Consider the following 25,718-nt stretch of genomic DNA (forward strand, 5'->3'; position numbering starts at 1 on the left):
AGTAATTTTTTAAGCTAATTAGCTAACCGTCTATCAAAGTGAAGTTTCATTGATACGTTTTACCACAATTAATTGAACATCAAAATCATTCCAGATGTATTTATTGTCATTTCCTTTTGACACACAGGAAAAATCAGTAGAAATTCGCATTTGAGAATCTGGAACCAGCATTTAAGGCCTTATCATTCTTGGAAAATGTCATAATATAACATAAGCTGATTAGAAAACTTGTTATCGATACATTCTGTTGATGTAAGTATCAATTAATCGAACAATTCGATCACACCGTGTGGGTTTTTAACATTAACACCTGTCCGTCCCGGATTTTGTGACCCGTCGCTACACGTATGAGCCGCGGTGGGCGGGGCTAACAAAGACTATGAGAAGCATCATTACAAACACACCAGCTGCTCGCCGTGGCGGTTACTTTTATCTTCCAGGCCGGCACTTGTTCCCACAAATATGCCTTCAAATTGTTGAACTTCGTCCTGGGAGCGAGTTCAAACTGCTGCTAAAATGTGAAAGTGAGGGCGAAGTTCTTTGTCTCCAATGGGTTGAAGAATGTGAGGTCGCTTTGGGAGGGAAATAACGGTACACGACGTTAGCCGAATGTTAGCTAACCAGCAACAGGTCGGACGGTTGGTCAACTTTAAGTTAGCGTGAAGCGTCCCGGGCACAGCTTGTCATGGAGAAGGCGACTTTTTCGAAGTATTCCTGGATCGATTTCGCCTTCTCTGTCATCGGAGTGTGCACCTTCTTGGTAGACTGGGGCTCGGACGTGTGGGTGGCCACCGAGTTTTACTGCCGGGGGGACTTCCTCTGGTTCGGGGTGCTGGTCGGCCTCATGGTCCTGTCGTCGGTCGTGGTCCAGATGTTCAGCTGGTTCTGGCTCAAGTATGACCGAGAGCTGCCGGGGTTCAGCGGGCAGACCGGAGGGGGAACAGTGCTGTTCGGGGACCGAGTGGAGCTCTCCGGCCTGTTGCATGTGCTGCAGCTGGGGTTCCTTTGCAGGTAGAGAACTGATTGAATGTTTAATGAAAATCAGTGCAGCTGATCACTTGGTTGTTTAGACAGAGCATACATATCAAACTGGGACTGTAACTGCACTTAAAGGTGTTGTTTTTGGGAAAATCTTTTAATTAGAGGAGAATACTTTTTATGCCTTAAATAAACTAAAGAAACACACTTTTTTCATGAGTGAATAAACAAACTGATCTTAAAGGACAACACAGTTCATACTGTTTTACTTTGTTTACATATGGCGGACCCTGCCATCTTTCTAGCAGACCTTATTTTCCTTATTTTTTTATTCATTCATGGAAAATAGTTTGTATTATTACCTCATTAATCATTTAAATATTGAGAATCTGAGTCTGAATTTCTACATAGTGCCCTTTTAAGTAGAAATACAGGAAATGTATACAACTATTATAAAAGTAAATATTGGACTGCAGTTACTTAATATTTAGTCTTTTGACTGTTCAACATGATAGGCTTTGTAGTTAAAGGTGAACCATATAGTAAGAACAAACTTCATGATCTGACTATTTTTTTATGTGTAAATAAACAAACTCCGTTTGCTTTCAAGACTGAATAAACAGAAGAAACAAACTGACCTTAAAGCACAATTTCATACTGTTTCACTTTGTTTGTTTTTGGCGGACCCTGCCACCTTTCAAACTTCAAACAGTGTTCTCCTTATTGTCCTCTGAGAACAGCTTGTTTATTCAGTTATGGAAAAAGTTCATATTTCTGAGTTTTTATTTCTACTTCATTTGTAAATATTCAAATTCTGATACATTTCTGATAAATTTAATACATGTGAAGTGATTCTGCAGCAGATTACATGAAATGTGTGATGCATACACACTGAAGTCTTGACAAACTGGAAAAATACTCTTCAGACACATCCCCAGGCATAACCACCTCAGCTTCGGGAGTATTTCTTGCTCTATCTAGTTATTACAAACTGGAAAGTCCTACATAGTTGTGCTGGCATGCAAGTTGGTAATAACATTTGACAGGTGCTGTGAACATGAATAGTGTCTCAGAAGAGAACTGAATGCTTGAAATGCACAAATAATGTGGGATGAAAAGCTCAAAGTATGCGTGAGTCAGTGCTGTTGAAGACACTTAATGCATCCTGACAGATTGCTTCTCAAAAGAATATGTTGTGAACTGTGTGTCATAACTTCTCTGACATGTTCATCCATGCAGGCACATCTCTGCCATACGTCAAGGCTTCAGGGTTTGGTGGCGAAAACAGGAAGGGTCAGAGTACGCTGTTTACCTGACACACGACCTCAGCATGCTACGGCTTATCGAGACTTTCTGTGAGAGTGCTCCCCAGCTCACCCTCATGATCTATGTCATGCTGCGCACAAACAAGGCCAGGACTGTTCAGTGTGAGTTCTCTTTAGTTTGATTTGCTTCCTACCTACAATAAAATCATACATCTGCAATCAAGTGTGGCATTTCAGAATCAAAGTTAGCACAGTTGAGGTTGTAAGAACCCACCACCTGGGTTTTAGGAAGTCAACACACACCACAGATATGTGTCGTGTTCACTTCCTCTTGGTTGCTACACTGATGGTTTAACTTCTGTGTTTGCAGTTGTGAGCATCGCTGCTTCAACCACGTCCATAGCCTGGATGGTGGTGGATTACCACCGCTCCCTGCGCTCCTTCCTCCCAGATAAGGCCAAGCAGGGTTGGTGTTCCTCTTTAATCTACTTCCTGTGGAACTTGCTGCTAATCGCCCCACGTGTTGCAGTCCTGGCCCTCTTTGCCTCTGTCCTGCCCGGGTACATCGGCGCCCACTTCCTGATGCTGTGGTTCGTCTTTGTGTTGTGGGCCTGGCGACAGAGGACAAACTTCATGGACAGCGTCAGTGGGGAGTGGCTTTACCGGGCCACCGTAGGGCTCATTTGGTACTTCAGCTGGTTCAATGTAGCAGAGGGTCGCACCAGAGGCAGGAGCATCATCTACCACTCCTTCATCACCACTGATGGAGGAATCCTGCTGGCAACTTGGTGGTGTTACAGAGACCATGTCCAGTCTGAGTCCTACGCCCTCGCTCTGCTCATCACACTACCCTTCACCTACCTCCTGGGACTGCTCTTCAAAACCGTCTACTACTGCTACTTCCACCCCAAGCTGTGGAGGCCCCCTGCAAGGGACCCAGGACTTCCCACTGATCTGCCTGATGCAGAAGTGTCCTTTAGAGACTTTTCCATCCAGGACGGCACATCGTTGTCCCAGCTTCTCAACAAACGGATGGCCTGCCATGCCGCTCATTTTTACTCCGAGCAAAGACTTGAGAGAAACACTGTTAGCACAAACAGAGTAGAGCTGTCAAGACTGTGATGTCTGATTTTGTGTGTGCTTGGCCAGATGTGTACTACTGATAAATGTTACCTTCTATAGAACTGATTCAATGCAGCAATCTCTCTTTAAGATGTCTCCTATTTATGCTGCAAATTCACCACATTCTCCTTATACTGTGGACCAAAATACAAGCTGTAAAATGTACTTAAAGGGTAACCACCAAAGGTGTGTTTACAGGTATTGGGGAGTACTACTGCATATGTGAAAATAGTAGTTTTTAAGCTTTTGTGGCTCCATAGGAAGCTGCATGTAATAAATTGCCTCCAGTGATGTCACTCAGTAGCTAAGTTGCATTGTGGGTAATGTAGACAACAGGTCTTGAAAAGCAGTCCACTGGTCTAACATTGCAATCCAATGAACATGTTGGAATTATTATGGATGGATTAAAAACATAACAAATGATAAAAATCAGTACAGCAGAAACAGATATAGACTTTTTTTTAATTCCACGCTTTCTTTTTCCTTTTTCTTATCCTGGTGCCTACAGTACCCACAATGCAATATAGCCCCCGAGTGACATCACTAGAGGAAATTTATCAGATTATTATGCAGTTTACTCTGGAGCCACAAAAGACTTCCTAACACTGTTTTCCACATTTGCTCTATGGTACATTATTGGGAAATCTATTATAAATATTGTGAAAATAAGTCATTACAAACAGCATATAAACTGTATGGAAAAACTTGAATTCCTCTCATCTCACTGTAGATGGTACATACATTGTAATATTTCTTGAAGCTACTTGAAAACGCGGCCATTTATTAAGCTTATTTCTAAACTTTCAAAGCAAAGTTTTTTTGATACATTTTCTACAGAGCAAGTTTATGTTTTGTTATCTTTACATATGCGTGTGACAACTTTTTTTCCCAGACATACGATGTGTTGAAAAGGGTTTTGTTGATGTGGTTGTGAGAAAACCTTGTATTTCCAAAATACAAACTTACAGCAAGTAAGAAAATCACCTTGTTTCTTGACAACAAGGGAAGTAATAAATAACAACAAATACTTTATCTATAATGTCAAAAAATAATAAAACGTATAATAATCACAATATTTTGGAGATTATCCTGTCAAATTTGAAACGGTTAAGTAACCTTTACTAAACCTCTTGCAGAAAAAGGAGAGGCTTGTTATGTGCACATCACGTAGGTTTCCTCGTAGCCTTGCACAAACGTGATGTGTGAATTCAAAGAACATCAGATTCCTAATGGTTTTATATCACAACAAGGGCTATTTAAATGTGTATGTTGTGTTTTTGGGTCGTGTTATAGTTGTTGGGACTGTTACTGATTGAAGGACTTTGAATGTAGCTGTGACCATAATCTCTCGTTTTGTAATTCTTATGCTCTTGTCACTGTGGGAAACCCAGTGAGAGCACCTGATGGGTGCTGTTTTGTTTTTTAGTTTTTTATCAAAATGGTATTAATGCTGTAAAACAAGTCAGGAAGTGCTACTTTTCTACATGTCACCTAAGAATTGTTTGTATAATTAGGGCTGCAACTAATGATCGTTTTCATGAAGTCTATAATTTCCTCGATAAATATGTGTTGTTTGGTTTAAAAAAGGTGAGAAAAGGGGGAAAACGTACTCAAATGTGTTGTATTGTCCAAAACTCCAAGAAAAAAAAAAAATATATTCACTTTTTTTTTCTTTAAAACATTACTCAAAGTTATGAATCTACTGTCAAAATAGTTGATTAGTTCAATACTTGTCAACTTATTAATTAATTGTTGCAGCTCTACATATTCAACAACAGATGTCATCATTGTAGCTTTAGTTGTCAAATAGCTTCAAACACGAGTGTTACTTGTGTTCTTTCACTCTTTCAGTGTTTGCTTGTTGAAAAGTCACGCGTCAATCATCAACTCTGTCTTTTCTCTCAGTGTGGTGAGTGAAACAGTGCTACACTTTGACAATCAGCATGATTTCAGAGAGAGCATGTTTGTTGTTTTAAGTCATTTTCACCTGTCAAACCTCTTTCAGCTCACTGTCCATTCCCGCAGATGTTCGTTCACAGTGTTTGTAGATCCACTTCTCTGCTGAAACCAAAAGTCAAGGTCACTGCTGGTTGTTAATCTTTTACCTCATTTGCCATGTGCAATTATTAAAGTGGAACGATGTTGCGTTATCTCTTTGAACATGTGTTTTTTTTTCTGCGACTCTGATTTGGATGGTTCACAGCTCAGTTCCTCCTTCCTCGCTTTATTCCACGGTAATGTCATAATTTGACAGTGTTGATTGTTGAGTGACAGCTTTCAGTGCGAGTTACATATTACGTAACCTGCTTATGATGACACTAATGATGACGCGGTATCTCTTTAAGGTCTCAAATATGCCTGAAGGAGGGACATTTCGTAGGAGGAGTTACACAAGATTTCATCGCTGAACTTGGGCTCGTTCTTTACTTTCGGTTGCCTCTCAAAGACCTCTGAGGTGTGTCGTGTGCACAGCTGTGTCCTGAAGTATGTAGCTGTTCTTCCTGCAGGCACTTAAAGGGGACGTGGAGGAAGTTTACTATGACAGGCAACACTGCTGGGTTTAAGTTGTCCCCCTTGGACTTCTTATTCACTTGCCTGGGTCTGGTGTTCTTAGTTCTCGACATTGTGCTGGACGTGTGCGCTGTCGTGAGTTTCTACAATGAAAAGGCCTACGCGCCCCTCGGATTCCTGCTGCTGTTTCTCGTGGGCTCGTCCCTTCTTGTCCAGGCCTTCAGCTGGCTCTGGTACAGCTACGAGGACACGAAGGTTGAGAAATGCCTGAGCCTGTCGCAACTAAGGCTGCTCCATGTGCTGCAACTTGGAATCTACTTCAGGTTGTGTGGCTTTGTATCCTCTAATATCGTTGGTGTTTTTAAATAGCTCCGGGCTGCTTTTCTTTCTGCTCTGCTCTGTAGTTTGAGTGGAAAACCTGTTGTGGATGCTGGGAACTAAAGGGTTTAAAATTAAGTTGAAGTTTAGTTGTTTCTCTTTCAAATGTTTGGCTCCGTAACCGAGAACTCCACCCACACTCACTCTATTCATGACAATTCCATTTATGGGAAATGCCAACAATACCAGTGCTAAGAATCCGAAAGGAAAACTGTGGCGACATCTTACCGCACTTCCTACTCCCAAACTAGGGTGGTGTGTATATGTGTAGTTTTAGCATACAGTAAACGGGAAAATTGTAAAAGAATTGCACTCTGATATCAAACTGTAGAAGTAAACACAACATTATATAATATTCCACTATGGATTACATCGCTTTTTTCATTTCCTCTTTACACAGTTCATGACACAGGAGGTTTTAGTGAAACGCAGCCTGTTTTCTGTGTAGCTGTGTCTTTTTGTTCATGTAGTTGGGTTTTTGTTCCCACAGTGGTTCAGGATTAGCAGGAATATGGGCTGAACCACTGTTTCCTTCTTTATAGAGGATAATCTGATAATTGAAAACTGGTTTCGCTGACATCCAGTGGCTCCTGTTCACAGATTCATATCTTATGTGTGACCACACTGCCAAATAAGTCAAAAGAATGTCTTTCCTGGTGTGTATGTCTCTGTTATAACTGGTTTTTATGTTGATATATGATGATAACGATAGTATTTACGGTGTGTTCCAGGCACGCAGGTGTCTTCGAGTTCTCCGTACGCAGCTTCTGCACAAAGGTCCACGAGGGAGAGGGCTTCGCGGTGTACCTGAGCCACGACCTCAGCATGCTGCGGCTCATGGAGACGTTTTCGGAGAGCTGCCCTCAGCTCGTCCTCATGCTCACCATCATTCTGCAGCGCAACCAGCTCGACCCTGTGACAGGTGCAGTATGTTACTCGTGTCTTGGGATTGAGACACGTAGATTCCAGGCAGATTAGTCATCGGCGCAGAACAGATGTAGCCAAGGATGAGGGTCAGTTCTGGTTTAGCTGATGAATCACAACTTTTTTTTTGTATCACTCTGTAGTATTTTTAACATCATTGTCTTCTTCACCCTCAGTAGTAGACGACCTTACAATGTTTTGAGGTTTTTAGATCCGTGAGATTTCGGCCTCCAACACAATACGAGAGAGGCAAATTCAGGTCCAATCAGTAAAAATGACTAAATGCACCTTTAAGAAAACATCTCTTGGCTATTCTGCATAATTTTCATACAACCTGTGGAAAAAAGGCATCTCAGCCGTCCAATAATAACACAGAAATAAGGAAGGAAGTGACATGACTGGAGTAGGATGTCACATTGGACTGACCCTTCTTCATCTGACTCCTGCAGTATCCTGTTTTTCACTTCTGCTGTCTGTGCTTTACTTCATCAAAAATTAACAAAAGTGAAAGTTCTTTTCCAGTTGTAGCTTCTCTAATGACACCTTTGTCTCCTCCTCCTCAGTGTTGAAGGCCATCGGGTCGGCCTTGGCCATCGCCTGCAGCGTCACCATGTACCACCGCTCCCTGCGCTCCTTCCTGGTTGACAAGAAGAAGCAGCAGGTGACCTCATCGGTGGTCTACTTCCTCTGGAATCTACTTCTCATCGCGCCTCGCCTCACCGCCCTCGCCCTGTTCGCCTCCGTGCTGCCCTGCTTCATTCTCACCCACTTCATTTGCTCTTGGATAATTTTCTTCTTCTGCGCCTGGCGATCCCAGACCAATTTCATGGACAGCACTTTTGGAGAGTGGCTTTACCGAGCCACCGTGGGCCTCATTTGGTATTTCGACTGGTTTAATGTGGTCGATGGGAAGACGAGGTACCGGACTCTGCTCTATCATGGGTACATACTGGCGGATATTTCCCTCCTCTGCGGTTTGTATTGCTGGATGAAGATGAGCCCAGAACCGCCTTACTTGGACACATCACTCCTGAATGCCATAATCACCGCAGCCAGCGTTGTTGGAGTTTACATTCTTGGCCTCTTCTCTAAAATGATATATTATAAGTTCTTTCATCCAAACCTCAACAAGGTGCAGTTGGATGAGGTAGACTTTCCTTTGCCCTCATCAGATGAAGGACATTCTCCTGTGGTCATGAGGTCGCTTATAGTTCCTATGGACGATGTAATCACACCAGAACCCAACATCAAGCGCTGCAATAAGAGGATGAGGAAGTTGGCCGAGAACTTCTACTCCTGACCTGCATCGCCTGACATCCGGCAGACGTGGAGGTTAGAAAGAGACTGAGTCATGCAGACTCTCCGCTGACCGGCCTGATCAACCAGCATCATGGGGGTTGTCGCGCGGGAAGGACGACTGCGACCTGCTGTCTCTGGTCCACCACAGAAACGACCTCATGGGACGACTCAGCTTCAAGTTGGGATAGCTGCATTTTCACTACTGTGAGCCAAAGCACATTAAGCTGTCAGTCTTTATTTAATCTTTTTTTTAGAGGATTTGTGTACAGTATTGACAGTAAACAAAACTTAAGTGGCCTTATGTGGAATGAAATACTGTGTGGTCGCTGTAAATGTTCCTCCTTCTCAGACTTACTCGGAAGGAATCCGGTTATGATGCTAAAGCAGTACAACGTACGGAGGACAACACTAGACATGTCAAATACCTTTTTTTTTCCCCCTTCCAGATACCGATACAGAGTATTTTTAGTATCTTTTCACAGCTGTATATTACCAATGTACGAATGTGTGTTTATTGATATTGGCTTCTAGTCAAATTGTATACAGGAAGCTGCTGGGAAGATGAACGTCCCATTTCTAATAATTACATAGTATTGGATCTGTGAATTAACTCTTGCTCTCGCTGATACCATATGTTTTTTTTTACTCCAAGCATTCCTCTTCCTTTTCAACACTTGCCCACAATGCAACTTAGCTACTGAGTGACATCACTGGAGGCACTTTATCATATAAGACCTGAAGCCCCAAAAGGCTTCACACGACTCTATTCATGTTTGCAGTGTGTGCAAATGTGTAAATTTGGTGGAGTGCCCCTTTTGGTGCAAAATGCATTCCAAACTTTAAGGGACTGCATGAAAAATGATTGACACAGAGAAAAAAAACTAACTGCAACAGCCTCCTCACTAATATCTCAAAACACTATACGGGGGAAATTGAGATGCACTCATTTAAGATGGTTTACAATCCAAAGTTGAAGTCCTGCAAGATTCCTGTGAGATCAAACCTAATTTGTGTTACTATTTATATTTGTTTTAATGTATTTTTATTTTTAATTTATGGCGTTTTTTTCAGAAACGTTTCCAGTTTTTGCACAAATGTCCTGAGAAACTATTTTAACCTTCCTGTTTAGCCAGCCAGTAATAGTTCAGTATAGATAAACTACAGTGAGAAGAACCACTCTGTCAGGAATCACTTTTAAGCAGCAGTTTTTACATCCAGGAGTCGTCTTAGGGAACATCTTTTCACCAAGAGGACCAGGCACCATTATTTGAGTGACTTAATGTATTTACCTCTGTAGCTTTTATTGATAGTGGCGGAGTCCGCCATTCCGGCACTGGATTCAGATTTCCTGCCTTTACACTAGGGACTCACGGGATGCACGAATGTAATCCAGCACTTTTATCAATTATATCTTGTTGTCTTACAGGGTCAGAGCAGTCTTAACATCCATTGCTGCTGCTTCAAATTAAAAGCGTTTAACTGGCAAAATGTGGGGTAGATTTTATTGTGAAGACATCACAAGTTTGTAAGTAGATCCATCTCTCATTCACTCTTACTGAAACCCAAACAGCGAACAAATTCAAGCATTTTTGTATCGTTTTGCTGCTCCGGCAATGAAATCCTCACCATTTAGGATGATGGCCCATGTGGACAGAAGGATTTTTAGTAGCCAGTAATGCCTTTTATGTACTCAGATTGACCTCGACTTTGTTTGAAATGTCTCATTTGTCAATGTTTTTTTTTTCCACCAATAAATAATAAACATAAACTTGAGTCTGAAACTTGTTTTACATTTATTTACACCGTATTGAGTGTCTTAGGTACACAGAAAAACCTTACAAGACTGCGTCGAGGTCCCGAACAGCTACTGTAAGGAAAATAGTGATTACTGTAATTAAATTAGCATCGATTATTATGATAAGTGTTCGGTTTACAGGATCACATTCAGGCTCTCTACATGACCCTACGTGGCCTCACAGGTCCTTGAAGATGAGATGAGATACATAAAAAAAATAAACAGCATTAAAAATAAGTATTTGGCATTGAAAAGAAAAAAAGAGGACACAAAGAAGAGTATAGCCTCTTAAACATTGCGTGGTCATTTTTTTTTTTCTTTTTTTAAACAGCAATGGTATACTTCAAAACAGACATGACATGCAGACGAGGTAAAAATAAACAGAAAAACACATTCAAAAAGCAGGAAAAAAAAGCAAAGATTGCATATGGATTCTCAATTTTCTCTAACATGTCTCATTGCTCTTGGACTCACTTAGGTAGTACGACACCGAACGATAGAAAGCACACCTTGTTTAACAGGCTTCTCTGCATTAAGAATACTACGCGTTTTAGTTTGTGATTGTCTCTAAGCGGTGCTAAGCGCTTCACAGCAACAAATAAATGCAATCTCCTTTCCAAAAGGAAGCGAGACAATCTAATACGAAGCGGACGTGAAAGTGATATTTTCACAAGTACATTTATGAAAAAACGAGAATGTGTCGTCACTCTGAAAGCGAAGTCAGCTGTTAGCCATCTGAGGCCCTTCACTAAAATTGTCTTTACAATCTGAGCGTTCTACACAGACACGGCCCCCCAAAAATGGATATATAGTTTTCTAGAAGGAGACCTTTCGAATACAGTGCAGACAGGACAATCAAATCTATAAACAAAACAAAACAAAAGTCTCACCAGAACTTTAAAAAAGTATTGAGTTAAAAAAAAAAAAAAAAAAAGAAGTAAGATAACACTTTGGATAATATAACAATGCAGTGATAAATGTATCAAACAAAAAACATCTTACATGTTTCCCTTTGAGATTATGCATACAGATGATGGTTAAAGGCACAATATAAATATGCACAGTCACGCAAGACAAAAAAACCAAATACACACGGAAATACACATTCTTAACGGTCAAGCTGCATGTGTGTAAATACGAAATCTTCTTCAGGCTCAGTATTGTTCACTCGTAATCTCGTACAGACCGGGGGAGAGTGGACCCCTCCCTGCTTCTTTTAATCCCTTGATTTTCAGTTAATGAGCAGAGTAGAAATGTATTGCACAGTCATCATCCTTTTGTTTCGTTTTCCCTCATTACGTCTGTGAAAAGGTCGGGCGTTGTCATGTGGCTGAGCGATTAAGTCATCCTGTGGCTGTAGTCATCAGACACAACTAGGAGGTGATTCAACGATTAACCGTTTGAAGCGAAAAGTACAGAGATTTCACACACACTTTGATGTCAATATTTGCTGTTTTTAGTTAAAAAGGACTATCTTTGGATTTTGGACTATTGATCAGATTTTAGGGAAGTCTCTTGGGGCTCTGAAAAAAAATGTGATGTGCATTTTATAGATAACTAGAACTATATCCGGACATTAATAGACAAAATTAGGGCTGCAACTACCACAGATTATCCTGCAGATTAATTTAGTAAATTAATTAGTAAAAAAAACACAAGATGACATCTTCAAAATGTTTGTTTTGACCAACAGCCTCATCAAAAATACTCAGTGAACATGTATAAATCATATAAAGCCAAATTAACAGCAAATCCTTCATTAAAGAAGCCTGAACAATAATTATCAAAACAGTTTAAAGAGGATTCTTTTTGATTGACTAATTCACTGCAAATTGTAAATAACCCAAAAATATTGATCAATAATGCCAAAAATTGCTATTTGCAGCTCTAGTTTTAACTAACTGATACAACTAACGTCAGCTAAATCAAACGGAACTTGAAAAACCGAAGCAACTGAGGAAACATGTTGAGTAATGTCTTTGGTAAACGACCATTTTCACAAGCAGTCGCAACAACAACTAAAAAAAAAGCAATTCTGATTTTCTAACACCATCACAACATGTACAAGTGATAAATTGTAATTCTACAAGGTAACATGTCATTTTTCTTTCTCTCCCACAATTCAACAGTCCCACCGACTAAAACCGCTGGTGACCATTGTGCCGAGAAGCTACAACTGTCAAGCAATTCACCAAAAAAAAAGAAAAGAAAAGAACAACAAACCTTAAAACGTAACCTCTTGAGTGAACAATGATGCTCCTGACAATGTGTTAGCTGAGTCAGAGGCTGAGAGGTGTGAGCATGGACGGATTAAGAGACAATGGGTCCCCTGTCCTCCTACAAAGGAGCCACATCCTGCAGGTGAAGCAGAGCTCTCGGGAGCTGCTGTTGGTTCAAAACTTGCAGTTTCCATTCAAAAGCCAATTCAGGTCCTGCATCCTGAGCTGTTATCTGTGGTCAGGTTTCCATCCGAGTGGAAGGCAAAAGTTTTTTTTACCACATTTCCAGAAAAGAAACACAAATGGAAAATGTAAGTTAATGTACATTTTCATCCACTACTGTACACTCCCTGTAAAACAACTGGTGGCCCTAAAAACAGCCCTGATTTTAGCTTTTAGTCGAAGAATTGAATCACTTAATTGTTCAAATTCACCAAATCTGAAGCCCGGAGCCTTCTGTCCCAAATCCAGTATCCATACTAATTCTACACAGGTTTGTTAATGACCACTATTCTCCCACAATGCAATGCACAGAAGAAATGAAGGAGCTGTTCGTGCTTATTGAAGCATTATTTAAACAAGTTGTGGTGGTGAAACAGCTCTAGAAAGAAAACATCTCATTAAGATTAAAAACACTTGGCTTACCTTTAGTGTCTTTAACTCGCAGTGACATTGTGTAATATCTTCTTAGTATAAAGCGTTTAAGTGATGAAATGTTTATTTTTGTAAACTACTAAATCAATATACTATGACTACAAGAACAAGTCTGTAACATGGATTTGGGAAAGACCTCAGGTTTTTGCGATTTTACTATTTAAGTTACTAGTGTAAAAATGGATATACTGATCCTGAATATTTGAACAGTTCCAATACTAATTTTCTGTTACATCGATACACAGCCACCACCTTGTTATATTTATCCTTTCATAAGAATCCAAAATGTTTGTATCGAAGGCGGAAATTCCAGTATTGATACACTGGACATCAAGCTCAAGTACAGCCTGATCATGCTCTGCCTTCTACCTTTCATATGACATACAGTCATACAGTTCAGGTTTGTCAGAAATGTGACCCGAGCTTCTCATTCTCAGAACATGCTCACTGACCACAGATGACATCGCGCATACCGTTTAAGAGGACCACGCTGCTGCTGTTGCAACACAGTGGAGCGGTCAGGACAGCTGACTGAGGCTGTGGTGTTTGGTCAGATCAGGAAGGGAAGTCAAGACCAAGTTCTATGTTTGACCACATTTAGTACCTTAAGGTTAAATAGTTGAATGGCTATATGGGAGGCAAATAAAAAAAATAAGAATGGGATCATTTGATACTTGATGACTGTGAGTAACTTGGTTTGTGAGGCAGACTGCAAAATGATGCTTTCAAGTCGTTGAATGAGTGCAAAACAACCCAGAAAGAGGCAAACTAGCTTTGATATTATTCTGTGACTTACACAGAGCCTAAAGAAAAAGCTGCAACAACCCTTAAAGATGAAAACGATAAACAACAAACAAACAAAGGCCCTTTGGTTGTTTGAATCCACAAAGAGAAATTAAAAGTAGAGGGATTGTTTTACTGCAGGAGGTTTCGATACTTAAAAAGGAAATTAATTAAGAGGAGAAAAAAAAAAAAAATGGATGTCTTTCCTTCTGTGTCCAGATCAGTGCCAGTTTCAGCTGTGTTGAGGTTAGCTGCCGTAGAGGACGGGGCGCAGGACGTGAGGAACCTCAATTCAGCAAATGTTGCGTCCAGGCTGTTTCTCACAGCCAGCTCCGACCCAAAGTCTGTCTCAGTACATCACACGTCACACAGTGAGTCTTCAGTCGTCAGTGAGGGCAGATGGGTGTTTGTTATAGTGTGTATCGTTTAGGTTGTGGAGGATTTTATCACACAATGTCACTCCACAGACCAACAGGACTACGACGACGACGACTACATTTTCCCTTTAGCGTGCGGCTTTCAACGCCGCCTCCTTTACAAGAAGTCCAGTTCCAGCGCTTGGTGCAGGGACACGAGGTCGCCGTGAGTGGAGATCCGCCAGAAAGGCATGTTGTGCTACGCAGAGAGACAGAAAGACAGACATCGTTGAAACAACACTCCAAATTTAGTAAAACTGAAGATGGGAAAATAATCTGATAAATGTTCAATAGTTAATCAAACAAAATTTCCATTTCTTTTCACTTTTTCGAGTAAATACATCTAAGCAAATTTCGCAAGTGGTCTACAATGTCATGCTCCAAACCTTCACATAAGCTCCTTTTTCTGATGTGGATGACTTTAAAAAGAGCAGTGACTGTACTTGTATTTCCCTGCAGCCAAAATCAACTTTACTGTAGTAAACTGCCTACAAACACAAAAGAAGGCAGGGGAAAGGAGGGCAGGAAAACGTTCACGCTTACCTGTTTTGCTGCAAACTCCTCATCTCGACCGTCACCTATCACCACATACGTCACTTTCTTCCCAAAGCGAGAGATGATCCTCTCGAAGCAACTCTCTTTGCCTGCATGAAAGGAAACCGCAGGGAAAATAATACATTATAGTTTTGCACAGAATCCAAAAGCAGAATCTTAATGTCACTTCCTCCACTGTCACGTTTCATGTGTACCTATTTTTGTGGCACTGTAGATGTTCTCGATGGGGAAGACGTCCCCCAGGCCGTACAGCAGCACTTTGGCCAGAGCTGGAACCAGCTGAGTGGTGGTGACCAACACATTCATACACTTCCCCCTGTTGGTGGAATATCACACACACACACACACACACACACACACACACACACACACACACACACACACACACACACACACACACACACGGGAATGGGTGAAAACCAAAAGCTTAATCAGAGCACAACACTGCTGATATATCGAGTAATTTATCTTTGCATTGATAAAGCCATTTTCAGCTGAAAAAATATAAAAACTATAGTAAATACATGACAGACATTGTTGAAACTAAAAATTATAACCGTGCTCTGCTCAGACCTGGACTGGATGAGTAGCAGAGACTTGAGCGCCGTGCTGAGCCAGGCGTCTGTGACGTTCTCGATCTCAGACTGAAGCCGAAGGAGAAGATCCCTCTTCATCGGACTCAACAGGCCTGAAAGAGACAACGTGGACATATGCAGAAGATTTTAAGGTGACAACCTTTATACTACGAGATTTAGAAATCATGATTAAACACGTAAAAACCTAACATTCTAAATTTAGCACAGTCTAGTTTCACAGTCTGAAATTCAAAAGACAAAAAGGAAGCAGACACTCACAAACAGTTCTGTTTATGTTGGCCACTGGGTTGAAACATGACCTTGTCTGTTGCAGCATAAATGGTGGTAATTTAGATCTGTGTGTTTTTCTAATTTTGCCTTTAGGGTATTGACTGTAGAACTATTGTTTCTGTCCTCAAACATGACAGGAATTCACGTGGCCGAAAGTGCTTGAGGGTTTTTTTCTTAGGAAAACAAAAAAAGGCTTGAAACAGGCTTCTGAAAGAGTCAACATGAAAGAAGAACTTCAGAGACAGCGTACTTTCAAAAGGTGGATTCAAAGTGTCCCTGTTGTGTCCTTGAGTGAAATTGTTCTTGTTCTTGTTCATTTCAAACTCGAGATGTTATTAGCGATGCCAACTCACCTCCAACGTTCCCTTTGTAGTTGTTGTAGATCTCTTTTAGCCGGCGATAACGAAAGGCCAGTTTCCTCATCCACTCCACCCCTCCCTGGACTCCTGTGGTGGTTCCGGACGCCCCTCCTCCACTTGGGCCGTTAAAGCCATCCGCCAAGAAGTTGTAGTTACTAGAATAGGGAGAAATACTTTTTGTTTATGTATCTAGATGATGGAAAGAAACCTACATCCCAGTCATTAAGATGAAGGCTGTAATAAGGCCAAAATGTGTGTGATGAGGTAGTCGTCACACCTCAGTTCTTGTCCGTTGTCATCAGAGGCGACATCCTCAACATGGACTTGATCACACTCCTGAAAGAAAACAACAAGACAGACAAGTTTTTTTCTTTTTCCTTTTACCAATGTTGACTGAAAGCTCACTGTGTTAGTTTAAGCTGCTGTGACACCAGTCTGAATCTGTACCTCCAGGTCATTGAAGAAAAGGTGTGTGTCTGCCAGCTCAAAGATCAGCTCCTCCATCTGCAAGCCCAAGTTCAGCACTGCTGCTGGGTCCTGAACAAACAAACAAGAACCTGAGCCTGACGTTTTCATATCCTGTCGTATGCTCAAATTTCATGTGCGCATTTACAGCAACAAACCTTTCCAAACTTCTGAGCGTAGGAGCCGGTGAGCAGTGAGTGGAATATGATAATGGTCTCATCTAGGTCCCACAGAAAGATGCGCTGAAAACAACAGGAAAGAACAACATTATACTTTAATTCTCAAACATGTTTTATCAAGTGACAAGTAGAAATATTTACAGACCATGTGACTTGTTCCAGACAGCTTTGTTTTAAACTCTAAAAGGACATCTTTTCTATCATCGAGTACACTGATAAATCCTGACAAAGTGACATATTTCATATTATATTCAATGCATAATAATAAAAGCACAGAGCGACTGATGAACAGTGAACACAATAACTGCAAGACGTTTATGTCAAATAAGCGATATGGATCAAATTAGAGATCTAGTCCTGTGAATGCAGCATCATCATGAGTTTTGCTGATAATATGTTTCAGGAGTTTTTTTGAACAATTGTGTCTGAAAATGTATTTATTGTTTTTAACAATAATACACATTTAATGGGTTTGTTTTAAAACAATTTCAGTGATATTGGCTCTTGTTCTACAAGTGGTTTTATTGTTTTATCTGCCATTTGACGACGTGGAGGCTCTGTATTCAGGACCTCATTGTGCCCTTGTCCCGTAAGATTTTCACACCTGAAATAATTTTCTATACTTTGGTGACCCACAAGCTGATAAACCAGTGACTTAGACGGCTGCTGACTTGTTTACCTCCAGGTCGCTCTCAGTAGGTGGAGAGTTATCAGACTTCTTGCCCTTCCCTTTGGCTTTTCCAACAGAGTTCCTGCGTCCAACCTCATCCTGATCTCTGGCTCCAGCGGGGAGAGCCACACTGGCAGGAAGAGCTGCACCTGCCGGGAGGCTCTCTGGTGGGGACGCGTCTAATACAACAAACACTGAAATTAGTATCTGAATAACTGCTGCTTAAACCATGTGCATGGATCTCCAATCATACATCCTGTAAAGTGGATTTTTCAAAATCTTGTTCAGCAGTTAAAAACTTTTCGGTGACCTTTGTTTCATCCCTCTCCTTATCAACTGTCTTCTCTTTAGACAACAGGAAAATCAAACATCTATACTATCAATACTGGTTGTATTTTATCTAGTTTACCTCTGGGGGGCAGTCCAGCTGAGGCGGCCTGCTCCGACTTCACAGCTGAATATCCGGCCGCTCCCACACCGGCACCTTGGTCGTCGCTGCTGGGTAGCCCGGCAGGCACATAGCTGGGAGGCAGAGCGTAGTACTGAGAGAACTGATTCTGTGCCAGAGAGTTGTAGCTGCTAAATTCCTGGAGGAAGTAAACAAACAAACAAAACAATTGTGATCAACAGGAGAAGGTTGGTAGAAACAGATCTATGCACCATAATCGACTGTTTATCTTTTTCTTTTAAACATTTTAGGGGACGGAATACATTTACAAGTTTGTGCTGAAAATCTAACAGTAGAATAAACAATACTTTCAACCCTTACACTGCACTGATAAACAAGATAACTGATAACAGCAAACACACAGAGACATGAGTTATGTTCTTCATATCTCTGAGGAACACTGACCTGGTGGACTGCTGTGGTGGAGGAGGTGGTAGTGGTGGTTGTAGGAGCCGCAGCTGAAAGGATGCTTGAGTACACACTGGATGTTGTGAAGCTTGAGCCTGGAGACAGAAAACGCTCGACTAAAACAGTGCAGGAGGAAAAATCAAAGTATCTGAAGTGACTGACAACAAGAGAGGAAAATGAAGCTGAGCCACTGGAAAACCTCCTTCATTATTTGCAGAGAGTGTGACGGAGTTATCTTGTGAGACAGAGTGAGGTCGCAGCTTGCCTTGGCTGGGGTATGAGTAGTGCAGATGGCCTGGCTGGGTTGAGGTATATGCGGAGCAGAAGCTGAGAAACCCAGGCTGGCCACCAGAGGGCGCCTCAGGCAGCCCTGTCTCTGTTTTAATGCCTGGCCACATAGCACCTGAAGATGAAAGAGAGCAATGGAAGCAGAGAATGAAGGAGGCAGCAAGAGGAGAGTGTCGCTGAAGACGCTGCGGCAAAGTTAAGAAATCAGGTCTTTCAGTTAAGATGTGGACTGAATGGATGTGTTTAAGCAGAGATCAAAAGCAAAAATTGATTCAACAGCGCCAAAGCACAGTAAGGCCTCGAAAAAGCAAAGTAACAACGGTGTGATGCTGGGTTTTTAGTGAGCAGACAGAGGTAAAATAGGTTGTTAGAGAAGAAGCGGGGACTAACCGAAAGGCGGGAGGCCGTAGGTCTGGCCTGTCTGGGGGAAGGCGGAGTAAACGGTGGACTGAGCCAGAGGAGGAAAGGCCACCTGACTGGTGTACGACGTCACTGCCGGGCTGAAAGAGGTAAAGAGCAAGTTCTTAAATCAAATCAGGGTGTACCTGCAGTATTTGGCATTTAACCCCACCTTTTCTCACTGTAAAATTAGCTATTAACGGACACATTTATTCCTGCTGGAATTGGAATAACTTGCAAAAAATTAAAGATGCACAAGGTCGTTTTTTGGATTTCACTTGAGTCAAATGGTTGCACACTGGAACCTGCAGTATAAGTCACATTTCACGATCTCATACGTGCGTAACATTCAAACACGATGAATGATGAGATAATCTGATCTGCTTCAATGCAGTGCACTCACTTGCTTCCTTGATAAACCTGTTGGGTGTATTCAGATGTGGCTGTTGTGTCAGTGGCTGTCAAAAAGACAAAGGACAACATGGTTTCAGTTTAACATACTAGAGTAGGTTTCTTCTCCTTTTACACCTTTTCTGTAAGTTGTTTACTATCAAATCAAAGCTTAAGATCTAACCTGAATGTGCATATGAGTTCAAGGAGTCACTGCACGCTTGAGATGCTGCCCTACTGTCTGCGTCTGACTGCTCCTGATCACCTGCAATCAAACACAAATTATTATCAAATATTCTTATATTTTCTAGGAATATTTCTTAGTGATGTTACATTTTCTTTATTTACCTGGATCAAGCTGGGCTGTGGACAGGGCAGAGTAAGAACTTTCCTGCTCTGATGGACCCAATACAGCCACTGGACTCCCATCAGCACCTAAATCACTGAACAAGCATAGAAAATTCATTACAATTACAGGATTTCTGCTGACGGCAAACAATCACCTAAACAAATTAAATTCGGCAAAAAGGCTGAGACAACAATAACTTAATAATTCCTTTTTTTCCCTTTAATAAATCATCTATTCAAAAGTCAGCTCTTGCTCGCAGTTGTATTCTATAGGAATGTGTAAGCAGCAATTCAAAGGATTTTAAAGATCACCGTAAGACAAACCTCGGCTCTTTCTCCAGCCCACCGTCTAAGTCAAGCTTCGCCTTCTTTGTCTGCACAAACACAGAAATAGAAGTTTACAGAAAAGGTTTTCACCATGAATCTATTTTCACTGCTGCATCCCAGCTGTGATACACATCTGTTTTCCCTCAATATATTAGCAAATGAAGGCAGATGAAAACACAATGATGCCACTGTCATAACAACTGAATGAAATCACTCAAATAGTACTTCCAAACACATTATTTTACACTTTATTTCATGACACAGAAAATGTATTAGCTCTGGAGCATTTAAAAGAAACTATACTTGATATCACTAAATCAACATAATACTGAATGTCAGAATAATATCTATTCTGATTGTTTTAACAACTTCTTCAGTCTACCAAATAGGATGAATGGTTTTCCAGGATTACAAAAAAAAAAACAACCCAATATCAATGTTTCAATATACTTTTTTTGTCTGAATAAAAAAACACAACAAAACACAACATCAATGGACTGCAAAGGGTGATATTTCACTTTCAATGAAAAACAGATCTCAAAACTTTCCATCAATCAGTCAGCTGCTCAAATCAGCAGTGCGGTGAACCTCACATATTGGTCTCTACTCATGTTTAATGTTTAATTTCACCCATCACCCTCAAAATCCACTGAAATCCACCCCCAACTTTTGTATATGAAAAAAGAAATGTTACTGCAATAAAAACCTGCAGCATCAACTGGAAAATGAGATCTGAGCAGCATAAAATATAAAATACTAATTCAATATTTGCATTAATCTCACAATACAATAACAGCAGCCATGTTAGGTTCACCTGAAAGTCACAAGTTCATAACAATAAAGAATTCTCAACATCTAGAGAGACACAAATGTATAAACGCAGTTATTTATGCAGTCATTTTCCCCTCCCGTGATGTGTGTTGGCGTCGTTGTGGGTAGACTCACCGGCAGCTCAGGCAGCTCCTGCGAGTCATCCATCTCTGCAGCAGAGCGACCGGACATGTCTGCACGCACAGCCTACTCTCTGCACCTGGAATGCGTGTCCGGACCCTGCTTTACACAACCACAGGAGCAAAAAACACAAAGAATAAATGGCCGGGGGTTATGCCTTATGTAGTTTCCCGACACGCGACTTCCCCCTCCCCGTGTCCCATAAACACTCATCGATGCATCTCTCTCCTGCCACTATCGCCGGTCGATCAGCGGGGAGGTGGCGGTAATAAGAGGAACTGGGGCACCCGGGCCTAATCTCCAGCACAGGGTGAGGCACGTGTGGCACTCAAGTTGCCCAACGTCCCCACCACGCTTATGTTTACAGTGGGATTAAGGAAGCGTGCCAGCTTACATGTGACCTAACCTTCATTCAATGAAAACATATTCTACAGAGGCATTAGGTGCTCAGGTGCAAGCTGTCGTATCAATAGATGCCCCAGGGGGATAAGATCTAACCTATTTTGTTCCACTGCTCACTTAACTGGCCTTTCCCCATCACTGGAGAGATTGAACATTTATCCAACTGACATAATGCAGACACAGATGGAGAAAGAAGGTCACACGGCAAATTCAAAGCTCATGAATGTATAGCCGTAGTTAATGGTGCACGTTCTGAAGAGTGTCACTGAAATTGGTCGGGCCATCGACACATCTGTCAGCTTATGCAAGATTTATGTAAGCGAACTCAATAACGGATGACATTTGAATGAAATTAAGGCCACTGGATGTTCTGACTGATGATCAATCAACTTTCAAACATATATTTGAAATATATTAAAATTTTAACTCATGATCGATCTTGAAGGCCTCTGCAATCTACTTTTAAGGTGAATCGGAAGGTTTGCTGTATTTAATGTTATCTTACTTCTGTCCAGTCTTCTCTCCAGTCTTCACATAACCCCACTGACTTGCAGAACTGCACTACATTAACAAACCAACTGAGTGATGTATTTAACTAGATGGCTATGCCGATTGGATGAGTTACTTCATGTGGCTCTTCCTCTGAGTTATAGCTTGCAACATAGTGGATGAGGAGCTTGTGTCAATAAAGAACTATCATAGGTCATTTCAAGTCTGGCTTTAGTCTACAGAGCACTTCAAAACTAAGAAAAAGAGATTTTCTGATTAAATAAATAGTTTACAATTTTTTTGTCCAGATTGTCCAACCCTACCAACAAGCGAACTAAAATTGCCACCAGCTGTCGAAATGTATCCTCCTAGGATGACAAAGTCAATTCATGAATAGTTGATGAGCATGAAACGTTGTTCATCCAATCATAACCCTAACCTTAACTGTCCTTGTGTGGAAGTAAGAGGGTCTGACGCCAAGAAAATGTGTTTGCTACAATTCGATGATGACATTAATGGACTTATTTCAGGAGGTCAGCAGTCCAGTTTGATATGCTGTTGGCTCATCAAACACTGACTTAAAACAAACAAGTCGATCCGCAGATATTCGGACAAGACAGTGTTTTATCACACTACAACGGCCTTGAACAGTCAAACAACCTCTAAAGGCTTTTGATGAATACACAAAAAAAAAAGGCAGAAAACTGAACCTTTTAAGAAAAAATGTATGAGTTTGGATGCAAGTTTTGGAAGTCAGCATGTAAACATGAATGACAAAACTCAGGGTCAGATTTATTTTTAAATGTATGGCAACAAAAAAAAAAAAGACTCCCAAAAGTCATAAGTTCCAACAATGTAAGAGACTTCACCAACAACGGTAGTACAACATAATATAACTTCTCAGCTGTACTAACCCCAAAACATCTTACAATCTCAAGTTCATTACTTATCAAAATCAAACCAGAAGCTCCCAGTTTCCAAACATCTCTCCTTCTTATTTCTGGCAGTTTTAAGAGTCCTGAATTAATCAAAGCAACCGTCCCCCCGGCTGTTACCACCGGTAACAGAGCCGGTCACAGTCACCTCTTCTGTGCCAGCCTCACGACAACACGCGGGTTAAATAGCGCTACCTGAGGAACAACATCGCCCTGATACAGGATCCTTTGGGATCTCTGCTTCAAGTGATCGCTTTCTTTTCCCAAAGGAGGGAGGATCATGTCCGGGGGACACCGCAGCCAGGGAAAATCAGTTAAGCAGCGGCTTAGGGTGCCAATATTGTGATGGACTTAAATTAGAGGAGATTATTGAGAAAATGGGGATAGCCGTTTATAGGGGTTGACTGACACAGCCTTTTCAATATCAGGCCGTTATTCAGCATTTTTTCTGTTATCAGTATCTGAGATTTTTCTGTCAGATTGCCAATAAAATAAACTATTCAACAAGGTGCTTCTTTTGCTCTGATAACTGAACATACTTAAGTAAATATAATAATCAATGAAGAGGACGTATAAACATCACTGGTTGTTGGAAATTTTTGACTGTAAATGAATATCAGCACCAAATATCAGTTTTTGGTCTTGATTTCTAATAACAGGTTTTGGTATCAGCCTTTATAAAGCCAACATGATCGACCGCTACCAAGTATGTAATAAGTAAGTCTATTAACATATACATAATAATTTGCACTGTCATCTTTGGTTCTTTCTAGGAAATTAGCTGCAAAACATGGGAGATGTAAAATCATAAATGAACCAAAGCTCTTCATATAACTGATGTACTTAAATTATTAATAAGTAACAAATCTATACAAGTTACCTCTAGTAACTACTACTAGTACCTATGCTAGTTACCTCCAGAAACAATTAAATAACATCTCGGATTACAAACACATTTCTGATGAAGACAGATGAAGCTCTCTGCCTGCATTTTGTAGTTATGCAACCGTTCATTTTATGTTACAGTCTGACAAACTGTGTCTGGCCAGAGACTGGTAATGATTAAATACTTTAAACACATCTGTGCCGACTACTCTGTGTGATCTAACGCCCATCTCTCCGGAACTGTTTCTCCTGCACACCGCTAATCAAGGCAGAAATCCTGGCACAGTTCCTCTCCAGGTCATCTGCAAATATTAGCCGAGTACAACCATTATGTTACCGAATCCAGCAAATAACCGAGCCGTGTACAGTTAGCTATGAAGGTCCAATATAAGACTAATTCCTGGGGAGCTGTACCTCCTATTGCTTAAATTCAACCGCAGAGCAGTTGAAACATAATCTGCACAAGCAGCACATGAAGCTAGACATAGGCATCACGAAACCGGCTAACATAACTAATAACTACAGCAGACGTTAATAAAGTGAACCCCCCAGCATTTAGACGCCACCGTGCAAGCTATCCAACATGAACGTTAGCTTCCTAACGTTAGCCGACAGACTCGAGATTTTTACACAATTTGCCAGTAATTCTATAGGAAAGTATCGGTGTCAGCCGTTGTTGGTTTACCATGCATGCAAGCTAATGTGTTTGTCCTCTATGTTGGTTCAATAAGTAAGCTGGCGGGGAGTTACTTAGTTTGGCCCGGGCACTGAAGTTTTCTGTTCCAGAAATTAGTCTGCACCAGCAGCCATTGGAGTGGGCACTGAAATGGCATCGTGTGGAAGCATCTCACACCCGCTGCACCCAACTGCGAGGCAAATCGCACAACAAACATTCCTGAGCCACCAAAATGATCAAAACTAGTCTTACCATTGAAGGAGTGAAAGAGAAACGCTTTAATTAAAGCGTCTTCAATTGAATCCACAGTGTCAAGCTTTGTCTGTTGTTAGGGAGCACTATTTAGCAGGAAGTTGTCGTTGCTCGGCCTACTGCGCATGTGCGCGGTGTGGATTCACAGATGTCCTTTCTGTGGCGGCGCGACGGGAGACGACAGGTGTGGCGGAACATCAACACAGGTGAGGGACAAAACCGCAAACATTTGTTCTGAGAACAGATGAACCCTTTTGTTAAAAGTTGTCAGCAGTGTCGCGGGGTGTGTTACTACTTATAAATGAATGTCAAACAAGTTGAAGGACAAATAAAGAAAATAGTGGTTAATTCATTAATTGGTTTTGCTAATATTAAGATAGCGGAGTTCAAGTTTATAGTTTCATAAAGTTCATACTCATTTGTACTTTTTCACATTGTTAGAAGCACTTTTAGCCTGGATGGTTTTGTCACCCAGTCTAAGCATTTATGAAGTGCTTTCATTTCATTTCAAAATAAAGATAGACTTCCTGTCTTGTGATATAACCTTAAATTATTTCAATATTATTTCAAGGCCTTATTGCCCAGCCCAATACTGAATGAGATCCATAACCAGTGTAAATTGCCAATTTAAATGTGTTCAAATGGTTTCTTTCCTGCAAAGAAATCTCAGATTTTAGTATTTTGGCATTTGTTATTTTTTCTGCATACATTTCCAAATGAATGATACCAAGTAATAAGGTTAGACTTCTTATTAGCATGGCATTGATGCAGCATTTATTAGATTACCAGTGTTCGTAATTTTTCCGTCAGATTGCCAATAAAATGAACTAATTTAAAAATGTGCCACGCTGGCTCTGATGAGGAAACATAGCCTACTAAATGTATCAAATAAATGTAGTGAAGAGGAAGTATAAGGTAGCAGAAAATGGAAATGTTCAAGTACAGTACCTGAAATGTGTTACCTAAGAGCAGCACTTGAGTAAATTGTACTTCATTCATTCATTTCGTCACCAGATGTTTGGAATTTGGATACAAAGAGTTTTATTTTTACTGCAAATGCATATTGGTCCCAAATATCAGTT

General features: G+C 40.9%; 3 protein-coding genes across 5 annotated transcripts; 2 read left to right on the plus strand and 1 right to left on the minus strand.

The window, feature by feature from the left end:
- Window positions 1-349: 349 nt before the first annotated feature.
- xkr8.3 (XK related 8, tandem duplicate 3) lies at window positions 350-5,515 on the plus strand. Its single transcript, XM_030411487.1, has 3 exons — window positions 350-1,011; window positions 2,218-2,405; window positions 2,614-5,515. Exons 1-3 carry the CDS (start codon window positions 686-688, stop codon window positions 3,363-3,365), a joined length of 1,266 nt encoding a protein of 421 aa, XP_030267347.1. The 5' UTR covers window positions 350-685; the 3' UTR covers window positions 3,366-5,515.
- A 221-nt stretch (window positions 5,516-5,736) lies between these two features.
- On the plus strand, window positions 5,737-10,245 carry LOC115578498 (XK-related protein 8-like). The gene is made up of 3 exons (XM_030411488.1): window positions 5,737-6,199; window positions 6,986-7,176; window positions 7,742-10,245. Exons 1-3 carry the CDS (start codon window positions 5,904-5,906, stop codon window positions 8,476-8,478), a joined length of 1,224 nt encoding a protein of 407 aa, XP_030267348.1. The 5' UTR covers window positions 5,737-5,903; the 3' UTR covers window positions 8,479-10,245.
- A 12-nt stretch (window positions 10,246-10,257) lies between these two features.
- On the minus strand, window positions 10,258-24,776 carry eya3 (EYA transcriptional coactivator and phosphatase 3). 3 transcript variants are annotated; one of them, XM_030411479.1, is made up of 19 exons: window positions 24,637-24,776; window positions 20,992-21,099; window positions 20,044-20,093; window positions 19,720-19,814; window positions 19,556-19,636; window positions 19,385-19,439; window positions 18,973-19,082; window positions 18,560-18,697; window positions 18,292-18,389; window positions 17,848-18,025; window positions 17,448-17,617; window positions 16,748-16,831; window positions 16,572-16,661; window positions 16,402-16,460; window positions 16,119-16,279; window positions 15,473-15,587; window positions 15,094-15,215; window positions 14,888-14,988; window positions 10,258-14,543 (listed from the first exon to the last, which is right to left on the minus strand). In XM_030411479.1, the coding sequence occupies exons 2-19, from the start codon at window positions 21,046-21,048 to the stop codon at window positions 14,463-14,465; spliced, it is 1,845 nt and encodes a 614-aa protein (XP_030267339.1). In that variant the 5' UTR covers window positions 21,049-21,099; window positions 24,637-24,776; the 3' UTR covers window positions 10,258-14,462. The 3 variants fall into 3 exon arrangements, with proteins under 3 accessions (XP_030267339.1, XP_030267340.1, XP_030267341.1); XM_030411480.1 differs by having other exon boundaries at window positions 20,992-21,095; window positions 24,637-24,768; XM_030411481.1 differs by lacking the exon at window positions 18,560-18,697.
- Window positions 24,777-25,718: the final 942 nt, after the last annotated feature.

This window comes from Sparus aurata, chromosome 3, assembly GCF_900880675.1.
Source record: "Sparus aurata chromosome 3, fSpaAur1.1, whole genome shotgun sequence".
Classification (NCBI taxonomy): Eukaryota; Metazoa; Chordata; class Actinopteri; order Spariformes; family Sparidae; genus Sparus; species Sparus aurata.

What these genes read in the sequence shown, in the direction of transcription:
- xkr8.3 (XM_030411487.1), top strand. Translation starts at nt 686, where the DNA reads ATGGAGAAGGCGACTTTTTCGAAGTATTCCTGGATCGATTTCGCCTTC. An exon ending in CAGCTGGGGTTCCTTTGCAG is followed by an intron (nt 1,012 to 2,217) that starts GTAGAGAACTGA and finishes TCATCCATGCAG; the next exon opens with GCACATCTCTGCCATACGTC. An exon ending in CAAGGCCAGGACTGTTCAGT is followed by an intron (nt 2,406 to 2,613) that starts GTGAGTTCTCTT and finishes CTGTGTTTGCAG; the next exon opens with TTGTGAGCATCGCTGCTTCA.
- LOC115578498 (XM_030411488.1), top strand. Translation starts at nt 5,904, where the DNA reads ATGACAGGCAACACTGCTGGGTTTAAGTTGTCCCCCTTGGACTTCTTA. An exon ending in CAACTTGGAATCTACTTCAG is followed by an intron (nt 6,200 to 6,985) that starts GTTGTGTGGCTT and finishes GGTGTGTTCCAG; the next exon opens with GCACGCAGGTGTCTTCGAGT. An exon ending in CCAGCTCGACCCTGTGACAG is followed by an intron (nt 7,177 to 7,741) that starts GTGCAGTATGTT and finishes CCTCCTCCTCAG; the next exon opens with TGTTGAAGGCCATCGGGTCG.
- eya3 (XM_030411479.1), bottom strand. Translation starts at nt 21,048, where the DNA reads ATGTCCGGTCGCTCTGCTGCAGAGATGGATGACTCGCAGGAGCTGCCT. An exon ending in GGGCTGGAGAAAGAGCCGAG is followed by an intron (nt 19,815 to 20,043) that starts GTTTGTCTTACG and finishes ATGCTTGTTCAG; the next exon opens with TGATTTAGGTGCTGATGGGA. An exon ending in ACGCTCAGAAGTTTGGAAAG is followed by an intron (nt 16,662 to 16,747) that starts GTTTGTTGCTGT and finishes TTGTTTGTTCAG; the next exon opens with GACCCAGCAGCAGTGCTGAA.